Genomic DNA, 19,736 nt, shown 5'->3' on the forward strand with positions numbered 1-19,736 from the left:
TTAGCTATGTTCTAGGCTGGATCACACAAATATTTCGTATACTGTCTCCTTTGTAGACTAACTGCATTTCTCAAGTACCAGTGAACCACAATCTGCCACCACCTTTACCTCTGACTGACACTATGTGGCCATTCCATTTCATATCTCTCAAAACTGTTATGTGCAGGTTTTGAATGAGTTGACCAATGCCAGCTGTGACTCTTTGCTATTGTAGTCAATGGCTATTACATTTTTTTCATTTTTGATCTGCATATGTTTACATATCTGAACACTGAAAGCTAGTTGCCAATCCTTACATCACTTTGAAGTCTTATCAAAGACTGAATAAATATTTGTGCAACTTCTTTCAGACAGTACTTCAATTCAAATAACTGCATCATCTGCAAGGAATCTAAGGTTGCTATTTACATTTTGGCCAAGATCATTAATATAAAACATGAACACCAAGATTTCCAACACACTTCCCTGCAGAACATTTACGTCTACTTTTTTTAATGATTCTCTTACCAAAATATCCTCAATTCAGCCACAAATTTCACTTGATACTGTGTGTAAACATACTTTTGATTATAGGCGTACATGTGTTACTGCACAGTGCCTTGATTTTGGAAGAGGTGATAATGTATTTAAAGGATGGTATGAATTTTGTGTATTGAACCTTTAACCAGTATGTGTGACATTTCACATGATACAGGTACTGGACATGTGGTTATTTGTAGAATATTGTTGCAGTACTACCTTTAAAAGTTGCAGGTATTGGGATTTTGCTTCATCCAAATATTAATAATGATGCTTTCCCCACCCATATTTTATTCACCGATATGGCCTCTTGTAAGTATGCCACTCTAGTTACATTTGGAACAATGAGAAACACATGTATTTGCCTCTGTCCCTCCAGCAAAAGTCTTCTGTAAGCATTTCACTTGGTAAGGTTGGTAATCATTTTACAAGACCTTTATTTATGTCATCATTCTTTATTGGAGCAACTTACCATTAGTTTATGCATAATACGTTTGTGGTGCTCTAAGAGACATCACTGCTTTCTGTTAAGTGCTTTCTATTAACTGCACTGATAGTACTTTCTTTTCTTTGCATCCATGTCAAGATTGTAGTGTACATTACTCCAATTGCCTCAGGGCTGACCCGACAGGCCAAATAAGTGATGCATTTCATGACATGAAACAGAATCCTTCCATGCTCCTGGGAGATGGACAGTCACTATTGTAAAAGTACCAAGCATATAATCAGGATCAGTCAGGCACTTTCACACCTATTGATAATTTATTTGAACATGCCTTTAATTTTTGTGTAGCTGTTATCATTATCAGAAATTTACAGATGCCTGAAGTTCACAGTTGAGAAATTTGTTTATTTGAGAGAATAGTTACTAAAATGAAATGATCCTCTGTTTGTCAGTGAGATCTTAAAACACTTGTATAGTAACTTAATGTTGAACTGTTGGACATCACTGATGTAGAACTTAAGGCAATTAAATGAAAATGAATTATTTTTATCCTATGCTTTTCAGACTTGAAAGGAAGTTCCGGACCAGACACAAAATACTTGATGGAACACAAAAACAAAATTGACACTGATTTGCTTTCTGAAAACAGAGATGAACTGAACGTGTATATTTATGAAGGTGGTGGAACAGCAGCTAGTTCTTTTTCATCTTTGTGTGCAGGTATGAAGAAGATGTTGTAAATATTTCATAGTTAACAATAAATTTGAGAAACAGTGATGTATTAATTAGACGAAGGGTTAAATTCTCAGCTTCTTCATTCACTGCATGTGATGTTTTGTATAACTATGTTAAATTACCCCCTTTTTAATTATTATTATACTAGCTGAGTTCCCAGCATTGCCTAGGTCAGCTATCCATCTCCTCCACCCTCCTCTCTGTCCATCTGCTCCTCCCCCTTCTGTCCATTTGCTCCTCCCTCCTCTGTCCATCTTCCTCCCCCAATTTCTATTCATCTCCACCTCTTCACTTTCTCTGTCCACCCCCCACCTCCATCCAGTTCCTTTTTCCTCATATCCATGTCCATGTTCTCCTTTCCCCTCTCTGTCTATCCATTTCCTCCTCCCCCTCCTTTCTCCACATTTTCACCCCCACTCTGTAAGCAGATTGGTGGTTCTTATCCCCAGAGTATTTCTTTCTAGATAGTAAGTAATATGTATGGTTAAAATTCACCCAACACATGTGACACATATATTTCACTTATATTTAATATATTTCACACATATTTGTACACATATTTAACTGGTATCTCTAGTAAATTTTACCCAGCAGTTTTGTTTTCAAGCAGCCCGATGCTCATGATGACATATCTCCTGAACTAGGTTTGTGTAATGATATAATTTTGTATATAAAAGAGGGAAACATTCCACCTGGGAAAAATATATCTAAAAACTAAGATGATGTGACTTACCAAATGAAAGTGCTGGCATGTCGATAGACACACACAAACAAACACAAACATACATACATACAAAATTCAAGCTTTTGCAACCAACGGTTGCTTTGTCAGGAAAGAGGGAAGGAGAGGGAAAGTTGAAAGGATGTGGGTTTTAAGGGAGAGGGTAAGGAGTCATTCCAATCCCAGGAGCGGAAAGACCTACCTTAGAGGGAAAAAAGGACAGGTATACACTAGTGCGCGCACGCACGCGCGCCCTCTCTCTCTCTCTCTCTCACACACCCACCCACCCACACACACACACACACACACACACACACATATCCATCATACACAGACACAAGCAGACAATTTTGTAGGTACATTCAGTGCTATATGTGGATACTGTCTGCAGAATGTGTCACAAATATGGTTAAATGTCACACCTGATGTGGCGGTTTTATTGCACGAGCACTGAAATTGTAGTAATAGTTAAACTTTTTTCCCTTTCATCATTTTATGGAGATGACACCATGTACTTATCATCATTAGACAAATAGATAGGTTGTGTGCAGGACATTTACCACAAACCATTAAAACAAACTGCAGTGGTGGAACACTGTCTAACCAAGCGATTCATAATAATGTTAGATGACACACACATGGTCATTATAAGTTTCCATGTGGAGTTAAAGTTGGTGGACACAGACGGTCATTCCTGCATCTTGCTATTGGGCTGTCTCTTAAACAGGTCAATTAAAGTTAGACTGGCAGATATTATAAATAGAGTCAAGGGCTATCCTTTAAGTAAAATTTATAACCCCGTCTTACCTGACATTAAAAGAAGAATGGCCTCTGGCTCAGCCAGCAGAATATATTGATACCGTATAGGTGAACAATGTCCAATTGAAGATGAATAATTAATAATAAATGTTAAAGGAAGTATTATCTGCAGAGCTGCATGCAGCAAGGTCTCAGGATAAATATTCTCAGAATCTGGAGCTTCACTCTTACTCACCAGAAAGATGGCTGAAATTCTTTCTTGCTCCACAAAAGGAAGCTTAACACTTTTGCCAAGATATTCAATATGCAATTAATTTAATAGGTGATTGAGATTGGTGTTGTCTTTAGCAGTGACATTACCTGGCAAAGTGCCTGGAGGTGGTGCTCCACAGAATCCATCCTCATGGTATTTCCAACATTTCTTCATAGATTTCAAGTTACTACAATCATCTGTCTTTTACTAAACAGCAGTTTGTATGGATATCCACAGATCTTGATCTTTAATTGGATATGTACTTAAAGTTCTCACTCCACTTATTTAAGATTAATCATTCATTCTTTGTACTCTCTCTTCAGTCAGTGGTAATTCTCTCAACCTTAGCTGACGTTTTCTTCCTTCCAGTACCATTGGTAAACATTCTATGCATTACATACCATTATACTTCAACTTGATATTTCTACATTCCACTGTGTTTTTTAAATTTTTAAAGGCCTTCCTGGGTACTGTTGTTTTTGTTTGTATTGTACATAATGTATCCATATACATGCTCTTTAAGTAAAAATGTGTTCTTCATAAAGCAACAAAAAGTTCTTTTTGCTAGAGCTAACAGATCCTCATCAGCATGTCTCAAGGCAACAGTAGGTGCCACTGTAGTTCATGAACTCCATGGAATTCCTAGATCAAATGAGACTGCATTGTGATCTCTCAAAGCGGTGTTCTACTTTACAGTCCAACCAATGATTCTACCAGTGTCCAGTCTTTTCACCATCATTACATCAATATCAGTAGCTGCACCTATTCTATTGTGATACATATTTAGTTTATCACCTCTGTTCATGAGAAGCAGTTCTAATTCATCCAACACACCTCATAGGAGCAGACTGCTTTCATTTGTCAAATAGCCATGCCCCTGAACTGTGATTTCACACTATACTTTGTATGGTAAAAGACAACTTGGCTGTGCTATTGTTAGTTTTACGTTTTTAGGTACATAATGATGTTGGGAAAAAAACGAAAAGAAACTGGTCATCAGTCTAGGTTCGCCAACAGTGAGGTGTTGCCATATAGACATATATAACATTGTGCTAGACAATTGGTTGTGGCTGACATGTAAAGCAGCTTTGGCAAACCCACTTCAACAGTCAGGGTTCTTCTTTCACAGTCAAAACTATATTATTAACAGTTACTATACAGTAAGCACCAACTGCATAATGGACAGTTGCTTTAAATTTATTTAAAGTGTTAGTTAAACTATCCATCTTCCGTCTGTTATACCATTAATTGCCTACTCCAAACAGTGTTAATTAGCATGAGTTTTATGCTGTTGGGGGTTGCCTAGAATGAATTATTCATTTAGCTGAGGGCTATGTTGGATCAAAAAATTTATATATCTCTGGCACCGTAACAAAGTCCTTACAGATTTTTGAAGTGTTCATCCCTTTCTGTGTCTACGTGCACAACAGCCTTAGTAAGTTGTGCAGATCTGCTATCAGAAATGGACATCACTTCAGAGTTTGAAATTACTCTTTCCCATAGCATGTTTTAACGAGAAAGACTTTCCTTTAAAGAACTAGTTTGATAAAAATATGCAGGGTGTTAATTTTAACTGACGACATCGAAATATCTCAAAAACTGCATATCGGATACAGTGATGCCAAACCCACCCCACCCCATGTGTGAAATCTTCAATGGGAACTCACAATTTCTATTGAAGATTACAATTCTATGGAAAAATCTACATATGTTTTGTCTGAAACATTTTCTTCATTTCACCGCAGATGGTGCTGTAATCAGAGGAGCTGAAATGGATACACAATTTTAATTTACGACATGCTAATCAGTGGCCCTTGAATATCCAATGGCATGTGGGATCCACCTCCATGCTGTGAGGATAGGAAGGCCAGTATTTCACGATTTCTAATTGGAAACCCCATCTGCAGTATTGCATTCCTTTGACATATTGAACAGGGGACTACTCAATGTGCTACCATGTCCATGTGTTGTTGTTGTTGTTGTTGTTGTGGTCTTCAGTCCTGAGACTGGTTTCATGCAGCTCTCCATGCTACCCTATCATGTGCAAGTTTCTTCATCTCCCAGTACCTACTGCAACCTACATCCTTCTGAATCTGCTTAGTGTATTCATCTCTTGGTCTCCCTCTACGATTTTTACCCTCCACGCTGCCCTCCAATGCTAAATTTATGATCCCTTGATGCCTCAGAGCATGTCCTACCAACCGGGTCCCTTCTTTTTGTCAAGTTGTGCCACAAACTCCTCTTCTCCCCAATTCTATTCAATACCTCCTCACCTGACTTAATTCGACTACATTCCATTATCCTCATTTTGCTTTTGTTGATGTTCATCTTATATCCTCCTTTCAAGACACTGTCCATTCCTTTCAACTGCTCTTCCAAGTCCTTTGCTGTCTCCGACAGAATCACAATGTCATCAGCGAACCTCAAAGTTTTTATTTCTTCTCCATTGATTTTAATACCTACTCTGAATTTTTCTTTTGTTTCCTTTACCGCTTGCTCAATATACAGATTGAATAACATCAGGGAGAGGCTACAACCCTGCCTCACGCCCTTCCCAACTGCTGCTTCCCTTTCATGTCCCTCTACTCTTATAACTGCCATCTGGTATCTGTACAAATTGTAAATAGCCTTTCGCTCCCTGTATTTTACCCCTGCCACCTTTAGAATTTGAAAGAGAGTGTTCCCATCAACATTGTTAAAAGCTTTCACTAAGTCTACAACTGCTAGAAACGTAGGTTTGCCTTTCCTTAATGTTTCTTCTAAGATAAGTCGTAGGATCAGTATTGCCTCACGTGTTCCAATATTTCTACGGAATCCAAACTGATCTTCCCTGAGGTCAGCTTCTACCAGTTTTTCCATTCATCTGTAAAGGATTTGCGTTAGTATTTTGCAGCTGTGACTTATTAAACGGATAGTTCGGTAATTTTCACATCTGTCAACACCTGCTTTCTTTGGGATTGGAATTATTATATTCTTCTTGAAGTCTGAGGGTACTTCGCCTGTCTCATACATCTTGCTCACCAGATGGTAGTGTTTTCTCAGGACTGGCTCTACGAAGGCCGTCAGTAGTGCTAATGGAATGTTGTCTACTCCCGGGGCCTTGTTTTGGCTCAGGTCTTTCAGTGCTCTGTCAAACTCTTCACGCAGTATCAAATCTCCCATTTCGTCTTCATCTACATTCTCTTCCATTTCTTTAATATCGTCCTCAAGTACATCGCCCTTGTATAGACCCTCTATATACTTCTTCCACCTTTCTGCTTTCCCTTCTTTTGTTAGGACTGGGTTTCCATCTGAGCTCTTGATATTCATGCAAATGGCTCTCTTTTCTCCAAAGGTCTCTTTAATTTTCCTGTAGGCAGTATCTATCTTACCCCTTGTGAGATAAGACTCTACATCCTTACATTTGTCCTCTAGCCATCCCTGCTTAGCCATTTTGCACTTCCTGTCTATCTCATTTTTGAGACGTTTGTATTCCTTTTTGCCTGCTTCATTTACTGTGCGTTTTTATGTTTCCTCCTTTCATCAATTAAATTCAATATTTCTTCTGTTACCCAAGGATTTCTACTAGCCCTCGTCTTTTTACCTACTTGATCCTCTGCTGCCTTCACTACTTCATCCCTCAAAGCTACCCATTCTTCTTCTACTGTATTTCTTTCCCCCATTCCTGTCAATTGCTCCCTTATGCTCTCCCTGAAACTCTGTACAACCTCTGGTTCTTTCAGTTTATCCAGGTCCCATCTCCTTAAATTCCCACCTTTTTGCAGTTTCTTCAATTTTAATCTGCAGTTCATAACCAATAGACTTTGGTCAGAGTCCACATCCGCCCCTGGAAATGTCTTACAATTTAAAACCTGGTTAAATCTATCTGAAACCTATCAGTATCTCCCGGATTCTTCCATGTATACAACCTTCTTTTATGATTCTTGAACCAAGTGTTAGCTATGATTAAGTTCTGCTCTGTGCAAAATTCTACGAGACGGCTTCCTCTTTCATTTCTTACCCCCAATCCATATTCACCTACTATGTTTCCTTCTCTTCCTTTTCCTACACTCGAATTCCAGTCACCCTTGACTATTAAATTTTCGTCTCCTTTCACTATCTGATTAATTTCTTTTATCTCATCATACCTTTCATCAACTGCTTCATCATCTGCAGAGCTAGTTGGCATATAAATTTGTACTACTGTAGTAGGTGTGGGCTTCGTGTCTATCTTGGCCACAATTATGCGTTTACTATGCTGTTTGTAGTAGCTTACCTGCATTCCTATTTTTTTTATTCATTATTAAACCTACTCCTGCATTACCCCTATTTGATTTTGTATTTATAACCCTGTATTCACCTGACCAAAAGTCTTGTTCTTCCTGCCACCGAACTTCACTAATTCCCACTATATCTAACTTTAACTGTAACGAACTACAATCTATCATAACAGGCAGTACACTGCGACTGGAACTCACTTTTCATGTAGATGTAGAACAGATGGCGGTTCTAAACATTACAATACTTGCACAGTGTTTATTCCCTGCATACCTACCTCTCATTTGGAGAACAGACGTGCAAGTGAATGTTGAATGTTGCAACCACACAAGAACAAACTGAAAGGCTCCTGATTAGTGGAGAATGTAGGAGAAGTGTTGAGGCTGCTGTTGCCTTGTATGCCGAGCATTTTCCAGAGAAAGCTCGCTCTCGTTATTCTTTTACAGGATTGTGAATACCTTTATGTCTGATGGCAGCACACAGGCCAGCAAAAGAAAAGGGGGCAAACGTGTTACAGGAAATGCTAATGAAATAGTTGTACTAGTTGTAGTGCAACACAACCCATTGATAAGCACCCAGAAATTACACTGGAGTTCCAGTATGTCTGTAGTTAGTACTGTCACACTACTGCATTGTCATAAGTATAATCCATACAACATGTAGTTGCATTAAGAACTGCATGACACTGATTTCCACAACTGGGTAGTGTTTTTTGAATGGGCCCATCAACAAATGCAAACAATTCACATGTTCTTTACCAAGATACTATTTTCAATGAGTCTACATTCACAAACCATCATAGCATTAACTGCCATAATGCATTATTGGAGTGTAGACAATCCCCACTGGTTACTGCTAGTTGACCATCAACATCCTTGGTTTGGTTAACATATGGTGTTGCATCATGGAGAACAAACTCACTGGTCCATATTATATTGACAGGCATAGTCCATAACAATTCAGGCAGGCTAGGAAAAATCTTACCTTCACAGTCTTGGATGTTTTTGAATTTAGCTTATGTTAAAATTAAAGGCTAAGTAAGGAACATGTATGTTTCTGTTTCCTTCAAAAAAATTTCTGCTCTGAGATACAGCCATCCAAAGGCTGCGCATACCATTTTGAAGGTGTGAATTTTGGAAATAATTTTAAAATGCTGTATCTCTGGAACAGTTCTAGATATTTTTTGATTTTTTTTTTAAATTTTGAAGATAATTGCTTTATGATTACAATGAAATCCTCCATTTGAACTTACCTGTCAAAGTTTACTACAGTGTTCTGAACTTTTTTTTTACAATTTATGGATTTTTTTTAAAAATCCCAATTCATAAAATTTTGATTTTTTTCTGTTGTTTAGTACTGTATAGTTCTACATTCCCTGAAAAGGAGAGCTTCCACATTTAGGTTGAACAAGTTTTATAAACAACTGAAATTTTTGCCATACATAAAACCTGTTTTATTACAACATTATCAAAAATCAGAAACTAGCCTAATTTGATATTATTTTAATCCTGAAAGATGAGTAAGAGTCTCATTTTTCAAGCATTTTAAATGCTTCCAAAATGTATGTGAAAAGACCAAGTATTTAAAAGGTTTCAATTTATACAACTTCTGTGCATTCTGTTTTGTAGGTGAAACTGGCCAGTCAATGAATTAAAAATGTGTCCACTGCTTCAGTGTCTTCCTTTGATATAGAGTGATACCTCCCCTGTTGAACTAATAGGAACTGAATCACTTACAATATTCAAAACATTGTGAACAGCAAGTGAGCACTGATGGTGGTGTTGCTGTCCTTCATGTGGAAACCTATATCCAGCAACTGTTCCATGTAGTGGCATACAGTTCACTACAATTTCATTTAACTCATAACAGTGTCGGTAATCTCTGCATCAATCAGTCACAGTCATACACATATGCTACCAACAAGCACCTAGCAGCTTTGTCCCACTGTGGGACTGAGTTATGTCACATTGCGCTAGGAGCAGGCACCATATTTGAAACTGACACTCCCACATCCTTATAAATGTCAAGTCTATGTCTCTGCTTTCGCTCAACATCCAACTCCTGCCCCCATGCCCTACTATAGTGCATTTAAAATAAGTTGCAACTTTTGACAGTTCAGTACAGAGTGAGTGGAGGGAAGCATAATTGCCAGTGTACGCTGGGTGCATCAGCAGATGACCACAGTATGACGGATGTATTTGGTGCAAATCCTGGCAAGCTCACTTGACTGCATGAACAGCAACTCGCGCACACTGGCCGAACTGCGATCTTTCTCAAATGATTTTAAAGAAACTATACTGTAATAAACTATGATTCTTGCTCATCTTATGCTTTAATTCATCAGCTTCAACATGCACAGCCTATCATTTCATTAATGGTCATAGTTATTGTGATATTTCAATAATAGGTAAACTACTGCAAGAAATCCTTAGTTTGAAGTAAAAAAAAGGTGTCACTATGAATTTGTGTCTTGTGCATGTTAGGTTGCATTTTGCTGCATATCAAATGAAGACAATAAATTGAATTATTCCTTAAACTGGGAACAATCACTACATGTTTCCAATCTTGAGAAAATGGAATGTATGCAAAGCACTCCATCACGAACTTGTGCACTGATGAGAAAACTAGAATGAAATATTCATAAATTCCTCATATCTCATAAAAGGCATGGCAGAACATCTTGACAACATCAGGTAGAAAGTTTTGTGCCAAAAGATACAGCATTTCTTGAACCAGCAGCCTTGTGAAAAGTGACACCAAGTTCAGGCTAATCATTATGTCATTTTGGTCTATCTTTTAACAGAGACTTGGGTTACAAGCTTTGTAGGGCATGGGGGCAGCCTTTTGACATTGAGCAAAAGCAAAGGGATAGGTTTGATGTTTGTAGGGATGTGGGAGCAGCAATTTCAAATGTGACACCATGTGACAACACTCAGTGCCGCGGTAGGACAGAGCAGGTAGGAGCTGCCTAATTTGCCTTCTGCACATTCATCACTCCAGCTCTCTCTGGAAGGTTCCAGGTGCTGCCATTATATCTATACAAACAGAACACCATACCAGCCAAGGGCATTCAGTGATTTTTAATTCCTGATGACAATGGTAGAAACAGCTATTGAAAGCTTGCATGCTTTGCTCAAAGTTATGTGGCTTGTAAACTGAGAAAATTTTATTGAATTACGCCAAGGTGAAAGACAATGATGGCACAAATCAATAATATAATAATGGGCTATAAGATATTGAATGATAAACAGAGAAGAGGATAAGGAACTTCTTAATACTGTATATGTGTGTCATGTTTATTCAGTGGGAGTAACAGAAGGCATGGAAATGAGTGAACATAAACTTCTATGGAAACTAAATTGTTATAGTAATAATAGCATTCCTCTCTCATGAAGAGAGTTTTACATTCTTATCAGGATATGTCCTACTTTGAAGTAGGACTGCAGGTCACCACATGATTCTTATTATATTCCTAATTTGCTGAATGAATCAAAGCTATTTCTGTAACAATGTCTTTTGTGAAGAATTTTTAAATGTGTTATGATGTCTCTTGTCCCTGTTATAAATATATTCTTCCAGTGCTTCGTACATTATAAAACATTTGAAACAGTCACAGATGTGCAACTCTGGGCAGGAAAAGTAGTTGCAGTAGTACACAGGAAGATGATATTTCATAGAATCTTTGAGGAGAGCATCTGTTTATAAGGTATAAATTGTGCAATTTATGCGGTAACTAGCTTTTTTTCTAACATGCAGAGCTCATACAGTATTCCCCCATGAACAAAAAAAAGAATTAACAGGGATTCAGCCAAATTCTGCATTCTTCGCTGGTGGACATTCAAACCACTCAAAGGAAGAGGATTGATAACCTAACTGTATCCTACAGTTAATATCGGTGTTTCCTCTTGATATGCTAGTCCAAACAAAGTGCTCTCTCACTCCATAAGTATGTCTACCATACTGCCTGGCTAGTATAGGGGCACCCCAACACTAGTTGGAACTGCGTGGTGCCTGAGCACTGAAGCAAAAACCCCACATGAAGAACTGTGAATACTGGATAAGACAAAACTGTACACAGCAATATACACCATTTGTGTTACATATACCAGTGTTGGAGTAGCATAATAACTATCTGATGAGTATTGTTATAAGACTACAAGGTTTATAGTTCAGTTGACACTTTTGGCTGTGCAAAATAAAGGTTGATGAATGTTTTCTTTGAAAAATGCATTTCATTAACCTAGTATTATCAGTTACAAATACATGGATAGTTGTTATTTTACATATGAATACTGTAAACCAGAATTTGGTGGAGTGTCTGGCAGTTTTCCTGTCAAGTGCTATGAAGGTTGTGTTACTTTCTTACAGAGGCAAAGAGGGTGTTGCTTCATTATTATATCCATTATCAATAGAAAGGGCTTTCTGTTATTCTGCAGTGTACTTTGATGGAAGCTAATGTAATGAAATTTAAAGAACACGAGTGGCTTCGTAGATTGATGATTAATGACAAATTATCATAAACCATCAGTTGAACTGACAGATATATTTCCCCTAGTTACTAATCTTTGGAGTATTTGGCTACTCTTTGGTACGGAATCAATATAGTTATGCATCTGAGAAGATGAACTGAAGTTCTAATCACTATTGCCCATACATAAATGTTGTAATGGTTTCAGAGGATCAAGATGGGAGATTAGAAGTAATTATCCTTTGAGTCAGCTCATGATCAGGAACGAAGGGACTAACTGATGCATTTCTTTTACTTTATCTAAGTGAATTCTTTTATAAGCTTTATCAAACAGTGGGGAATCTAGCACAGAATAACTAGTTTTATCGTAGGCAACAATACTTTCTCAGTGTTATATTACTTGGTGAAACAGATAAAAGTGTAAAAATATTTTTTTTGACATTATTATTCCAATTTGGCCAACTCAGAAACACATGAAACAACTAATTTTGAAGATCATAATCTTATTGTTTTTCATTTTTGCACCCCAATACATCCTCTTTTGTGTTTTCTTTGGAAATCAATGACATTTTGACTTTTTCTGTTTTCTGTCTTTGTTTGTTATTCCCAACTCCTGCAGATCTTTCTTAACTCCTGTAAACCATGAAATTTGGGTTTCTTGATTTTTGCCAAAGAAGTTGAATATTTTGTTGACAATCTCTTGTTATCCATTTTATTTAAATGGCCATAAAATGTAATCCTTCACTTTCTCATTGTATCTATTGTATTCTCAGTTTTTTTCCCAGACACTTCCTTCTTGCTTCTCAATTTCTAATTCTCATTTTCATACTTTGGACCCAACTTTTGTCTTGTTATTCTTCATTCTTTCTTCTCCAAATTATTTAATTGCTGGCTGTTTTTCGGTCAAGGTATTCTGAGGCATAATGACACCCAGTTGTCATTTCCACACTACAGTAAACCTGAATAATTCAGTTCTCCTTTTACCTCAACTTTCACATGTGTTCTGTCAAACAAACTCTAATATAATGCTTTCTTTTTTAATGTATATTAAGAGCATTCTTTTTATGTTGTGGTCTTGCTGTTCCAGGTTTTCAGGAAAAAGAACCTGATGCTGTGAATTTTGCACAGAGGGGATCATTTTGCATTTTATTGGAGAAACAGTGCCAGACAGAATTGTAACAGCTGTATTGATATTTACAGATTTCTCACACAAATCAAGTTTCATTAAGTTTTGTTAATATAAATGTGCACAAAATTCTAGAGCTTCTATACTGTAAGTATACTACTTCTCAGGGGAAGGATCTAACAGTCCCTATCTTCAATGTACCAGGAACATACCAAGTGCCTAACAGATAATATTTCAAACAACAGCTGACTAAAAAGAAATAATATGTAGGACTTGCACTAATTATTGAGAATTTTCTATCCACGACATATTGAATATTTTTGATTGTATCAGTGTATTAAGAATACAAAATATTAATTAATGGATGGAAGAATTAATGAACATCTGTGATATTTGATAAGTGTTATTTCAGTGAGTTGCAGTATGTGAATGTGATAAAGAAACAGTAGGTATATTCCTGAAAAATACATGCCAAAGATTTATTTCAGTTGTATTGTGATACTATTGAATCAGGTAACGGGAAGCCTGTATATTTTTACTACAAAGAAGAAAATTTACACCCTTCAAATTCCAAATTATTTTCTTACCTGTTTTTGTAATGCAAATACACCACAGTCCTAACCTGAAGCTAGAACGTTTCACTCAATTTAATGAACATGTATTTCACCATTATTTTAATAATTATAAACTTTTTCATATTACTGCTATTGATGTGAACAACTTATTATCACTAAATCAGTTTTAATTTGTCCATTGAACTGTCATATTACTTTATTGTATGCATTATTCAAACTTTTTGTGACTGTGTCCAGGAAACCATACCTTAAATCACACTATAGGATTTGATGGCACAAAGGATAAATAAAATATAGATGAAAAATATGTTATTAAATTTCAGTTCCATCTATTGAAGGGAAACTTATTATGAAATTATAATTCCATCTACTGAAGGGAAACTTTAACCATGTGTGGCACACAATCACAAAATTTGTGTGGCCTGAGAAAGTCTTCAAATTAAAATCTTCACGTGGACTATAAACACAAACAATTCATTTTATTCTATTTTCCTGTCATTCAGTAAAGTCAGCCTTATTATTTACTCAACAGAAAATTAAGTTTTAAAGCAAGGAACTTCTGGACATGTAATTGATTCCCACCTCAAATGATATCAGAATATACAGTTAAAAGAAATTGTTCTGCAACTTGTGGTATGGTTTTCAGAGATAGTCTGATATTAAGGACAACACAAATTTTGCAGAGTGAAGATGTTGCTCTCTCTATATGTCATAGTCCTTTCTCACAATAATGAAAATTTAAAACATGAGTATTTGTAAGCAGAACCACATCATAATTTGAACTTGATGGCATGTGTTTACATCTGTGAGCTATATTTATTTTATTGATGATTTTTGGATATTTATATTTATTTATGAAATAAAGAGTGAAGACTGTAGATTGCTGTGTTTCATTTATCACAACCTAAAAATATCACTTACCTGAAATAAAATCTTTGAGCCGGACAAAAGCTACTGACTCAGTGCAACTTGAACCAACAAATTTGAGCGGCAGCCAACTGTGAGTGGGAATTAACATCAGGCTGGAGAGTTAAGCAAATACAAAAATTAAGCAGGTGACACACTTGTAGGTTAGAAGCAAAGTTCATATTTGTGTCTACCCACTGTAATTTAGGTTTTTCTTGATTTCATGAATCACTGCATCTGAATTTCTGAACTGTTCTCCAAACTTGTCCTACCAGATAGCTAGCGCAGCTGAGGATGTGCTGTTCATCTGAAAATCTTCGACAATATTAACACATTGAACATAAAACTCTCTTACAGCCACAGGGTGCACATTAAGGATTTAATACTAGACTTAGATGCCAAACAGCTGGACTTCAGTCCTGTTTCAGTTGTAGGAGATAATGAAAGGAATTTCTGAGTTATCTCAACTACAAATGAACAACTCTGTCATAGAACACAGTAAATAATTTATTAAGCACCAAAATACTAGTGGGGAGCACAGATACATATACACTATATACACCATGAAGAAGCCATGAATACTTATCAAAGAAGTTTATTAGTCATTTCACTGGAGTTGATCAATTAGTCGATGTTGTGGTCACCACAGGAGCTCCCCTCCTTTGAAAATCTGTACAGGCTGCAGCACATTTTGCAGCATCTGACTTCTATCCTCCCCAAAGACTTTGGCGAGGTCAACAACTCATGCCTGTGGCAGGCTGCCTGGGCGGAGGCATGGCTGGGCGGAGGCATGGCTGGGCCATTTCTTATCTGAGGTGGAAACAGTAGGAGCCATAGAGAGCACCTGGGCATAAATTGACACACGGGGAGGCAGCACTGATGAGTTTCAGAGAGTGAAGCCATCTCACACCCTCCTTTACCGTGCATTTGATTGCTTGGTGCACCAGGAATCTCTGGGAATTTGCATTGTATTTGTCTACCAGTGTGAGTGAATAATGTTGCAGCAAGTGGCAGGACATGGGTGTCTACATCCCCCCGATGAGAGTGTCGCTTGAGACAAAGCGAAGAGGTGCATGGCTGCAGGGGCATGTGGTGCAGATGTCAGCACAGGTGAATTGCATGGTAGTTCATCTTGGGGAAGAGCAATGGAGGCAGGTTTGAGTCTTTCCATTGATACTGTATCAGTGCCTCCTTTCTTGTGGATGACAAGAGTGCTAGGTCCTCTGCAGAGCATTTAATATGCACCAGAGTGCAGGGAAGTGAGAGATGGCCGAACCGCATCATCACGCAACCATACATGCTTGATGTGTGTGGTTCTTTGAAGAACAACAGATCACATTGACCATGTTGTTGCAGGCTGCATGGGCATAGACAGTTGATGTGTTGCTTCCATTTTTTAAGGAAGTCGAGCTGGTCTCCGGGAATCTGTGCTGGTGAAGGTGCGATGAAGTCACCCAGCGCCCACATTGTTTACTGAAGACTAGTTGTGCTGGAAAGCAGTTCAAATCCTCTTTTAAAGCTGCCCGGAGGTCAAGCAGTGCCCAGGGCAGAAAGAAACAGTCCATGACTCTTTGTGGCACATGATGGTAGATTTGAGCGACCAATGTATGCGTTCAACCATGCCATTGCTAGCAACGTGATAGCTCATGGTGTGAAGGTGCTGGGTACCACACAATTTGAGTAGATAGATGGAAAATGAAGTTTCAAACTGACAGCCTTCATACAAAACCATATGTTGATCAGTGCTGCAGCAACAAATTCAGTGGTGACGACAGTGAGAAATGTGGCCTCAGGTCACCTGTTGTAACGATCAACAATGGTTAGGAGGTAACATGGACCATTAATGCCTGGTAGTGGGTCAACCAGATCTAAGTGGATGTGGACAAAGCAGCTGATGGTAGAAAGAAGTCCTGAGTAGTGACATGCACATGCTGTGAGTTGTATTAATATATATATATATATATGGAAGGATATGCGTGTGTGTGTGTGTGTGTGTGTGTGTGTGTGTGTGTGTGTGTGTGTGTGCGCGCGCGCGAGTATATACCTATCCTTTTTCCCCCCTAAGGTAAGTCTTTCCGCTCCCGGGATTGGAATGACTCCTTAGCCTCTTATTTAAAACCCACATCCTTTCATCTTTCCTTTTCCTTCCCTCTTTCCTAACGAAGCAGCCGCCGGTTGGGCTCCGCTGTAGTCACCCGTCAATGTGGTACATCTCCGCTATCCTTTGTTACATGTACTGTGCTGTTTTGTCTAACTACATCTTCATACTTGTTTCCTCTGTAGTCTTTATGTTGCCTCCGTTGCGTCTTCAGAAGATCAAGTTCTGGGTTTCAGGCAGAGCTCAGCAGAAAACCGGTGTCACAGTCAATGAGATTCTCCGTGACCTTCACCTCTTTGGATTCTTTGATGACGCTGTAACAGTATATCTTCCGCAGACCATCATTAAAAACTATATACTGTCTACCTGTGAAATAAATGACTATTCCACAAATCACAATAAGAACGTAAAGTTAAAAATGAACGAAAAAGCTATTTTTGAAGTAATGTTTCTACAACTTGAAAAACACTACAGTTTGGTAATAATCATCGAACACTTGAGTAAGCTTCAGTTATTAAAGTGTTACAAGAGAGTAAATAGATTCTCTACGAAGAGGGTTGGGGGTGGGGGAGGGAGATGCATCAGCTAGGACGAAATCAAACAGCCCACTGAAAAAAATCTTCTAGAAACGAATGAACTATAGAACATGATGTCATCTTATACTCATCCTGCTCTCCACAAACCTTGAAACACCCCCGTTTAAATTTCTTTATTGGGTTTAGAGTAATTTGCCGAAGCCGCCAAACAGTTAATTATTACGATTTTATGACCGTGTGCTTAATGGAAGAAAGACTATCGGTTTTTCTGCTGGTTTCGGGGTATTTCAACCGAGTGCGGCTGTTTTGAGATTGAATAGTGGAAATGACAGAAAGTTTGTCTATTATTAAGGACCACAAAGGTTGCGATGTACAAACTGATATATATTTCCTACTAACACACAAATGCTGAGGCAGTTGCTACCTTCGCCTTACGCGTCTAATCACAGTTATATCTTTTTATTGGTTGTTGATTTTCAGTACTTCGTCACACTCAATGCTGATGGTTAACATCCACAACAATCCTCACTGCAATCCATGGTTGTTCCTGGTCGACGCGGTTGGCGCGAAACACGTAATTCGGCACTTGTCACTTTCTGTTTCATATCACTCGCGAATCGGTATTAGTGAGGGTCAACCCCACGACGATCAGGGGGACGTGCTCACTCGCCGTACTCCGGTGAATTTTAGCGTTTACAACCCACTCGACCTCCATTCTTGGCCCGTCACTCCCTCACTACTGCTCACTCGACATTCTCCAGTACTATTCCGCACTCGACAGTCGTCTCACTGCCTCCTGCAGCTCACGACAATCGACTCCTGTCTACTATCCATCTGGGCATCGGATACTAGCATCTATGTTCGTGGGATCACGGACCCCTTACAACCTCTCCCATTGTTCCGCATCGGAACTGGTTTCCATAACTCAGCGCCTCCCGGGTAACCAGATCGGGCTAAACTTTTGCGATTTGAACTACTAGTGATAGAATCTCGGGGAAATTTTTTTTAAAGAAATGCTACTATCGCCGTTCGGGTGATATTTTTGCTGATGAACGCAATTTTTGGGTGACGTAGGCAAATCTAAGTATATTTTATAAGCACTTATTGTAAATTAATATTATTTGTGATAATATTAACTGCTCCTCTACGTTGTGAAATAGTGAAATATTGCAACTTAGAAATTCTACCAGTCTCCAAATAATGACTCCAGTGCACTAATGTTAAAGCACTGTACATTGGTAATTAGGTCGTTCTAGTAGTGTGTACTTATTTTTTATTTAACGTAACGCTAGTGCGGGAATCAGTATCGGTTTCCCTCTGCTTTATTGTTATAAACTAATCCACAATTAGCAACACTCACAATAGCACACAGTTCAAAAGCCATAGACGAAAGTACTTATATTAAATTCAACTGCGAGTAAGAACAGAACGGCCGGCCATTGTGGCCGTGCGGATCTAGGTGCTTCAGTCTGGAACCGCGTGACCGCTACGGTCGCATGTTCGAATCCTGCCTCGGGCATGGATGTGTGTGATGTCCTTAGGTTAGTCAGGTTTAAGCAGTTATAAGTTCTAGGGCACTGATGACCACAGATGTTAACCCCCATAGTGCTCAGAGCCCCTTTGAACCATTTTTAAGAACAGAACTGACAAACAAAACAACAACCGAATTCAAGTAAGGCCTACAGTGTACAGTAGTTGGTTAAAGTTTGAATTGGTATTAGTCGATATGCTATCGATAGTTTAAATCTATAGGCGGCCATGTCGATTGTACATAGTATCCCAGTTTCATCGTATGGTAGAAAATCAAAATATCTTTCAGTTTCAAAACACACAGCTAGGTCGTGTGTAATTTCATTTAGGCACTGGTGTTTAATGATGAGTTTCTGAAACAGAATCCTGTTGCAGTCTCAACTGATAGGGCTGCAGTAATGTTAAGAAGGAAGAAGGGTGTAATTACTCTAAAACCATTTTCCAATACTTCGTTCTGGCAAGAGCCGCGTGTCCTTGTTACGAGGGCTGGGAGACATTGACTCTATAGCCCACACAGCCTCGGCATTAGGTTACCGAGCACGGCTGCCAGACTCAAACTTCCATATGTTGTCAACCATATGACTACAACCTATTCTCGAACACCCAGTATGTGTATTCCTGTACACGGAATTTTACTTTAAAGTCGTTTGCCCGGTGTCGACAGATAAATACGATCTTGCAGTGCCTGTGTTATTCCGAATTACGATGCAGTGTTCCTTCGGACATCCATGCATGTCCGAAGGAACATTGCATCGTTCTCAGGCACTGAAATATCGTATTTATGCGCTGGTATCAAGCAGCGTCTTTT

At 38.4% G+C, this 19,736-nt stretch overlaps 1 protein-coding gene across 1 annotated transcript in view; it reads left to right on the forward strand.

The window, feature by feature from the left end:
* LOC126277891 (putative neural-cadherin 2) overlaps positions 1 to 14,736 on the forward strand; it is an 87,669-nt gene extending 72,933 nt beyond the window's left edge. The window contains exons 8-9 of the mRNA XM_049977443.1: positions 1,529 to 1,684; positions 13,245 to 14,736. Of these exons, the coding sequence (XP_049833400.1) occupies positions 1,529 to 1,684; positions 13,245 to 13,336 (248 nt within the window). The 3' untranslated portion in view covers positions 13,337 to 14,736. The remainder of the gene's footprint in view (positions 1 to 1,528; positions 1,685 to 13,244) is intronic.
* The last annotated feature ends 5,000 nt before the right edge of the window (positions 14,737 to 19,736 follow it).

This window comes from Schistocerca gregaria, chromosome 6 (genome assembly GCF_023897955.1).
Source record: "Schistocerca gregaria isolate iqSchGreg1 chromosome 6, iqSchGreg1.2, whole genome shotgun sequence".
Classification (NCBI taxonomy): Eukaryota; Metazoa; Arthropoda; class Insecta; order Orthoptera; family Acrididae; genus Schistocerca; species Schistocerca gregaria.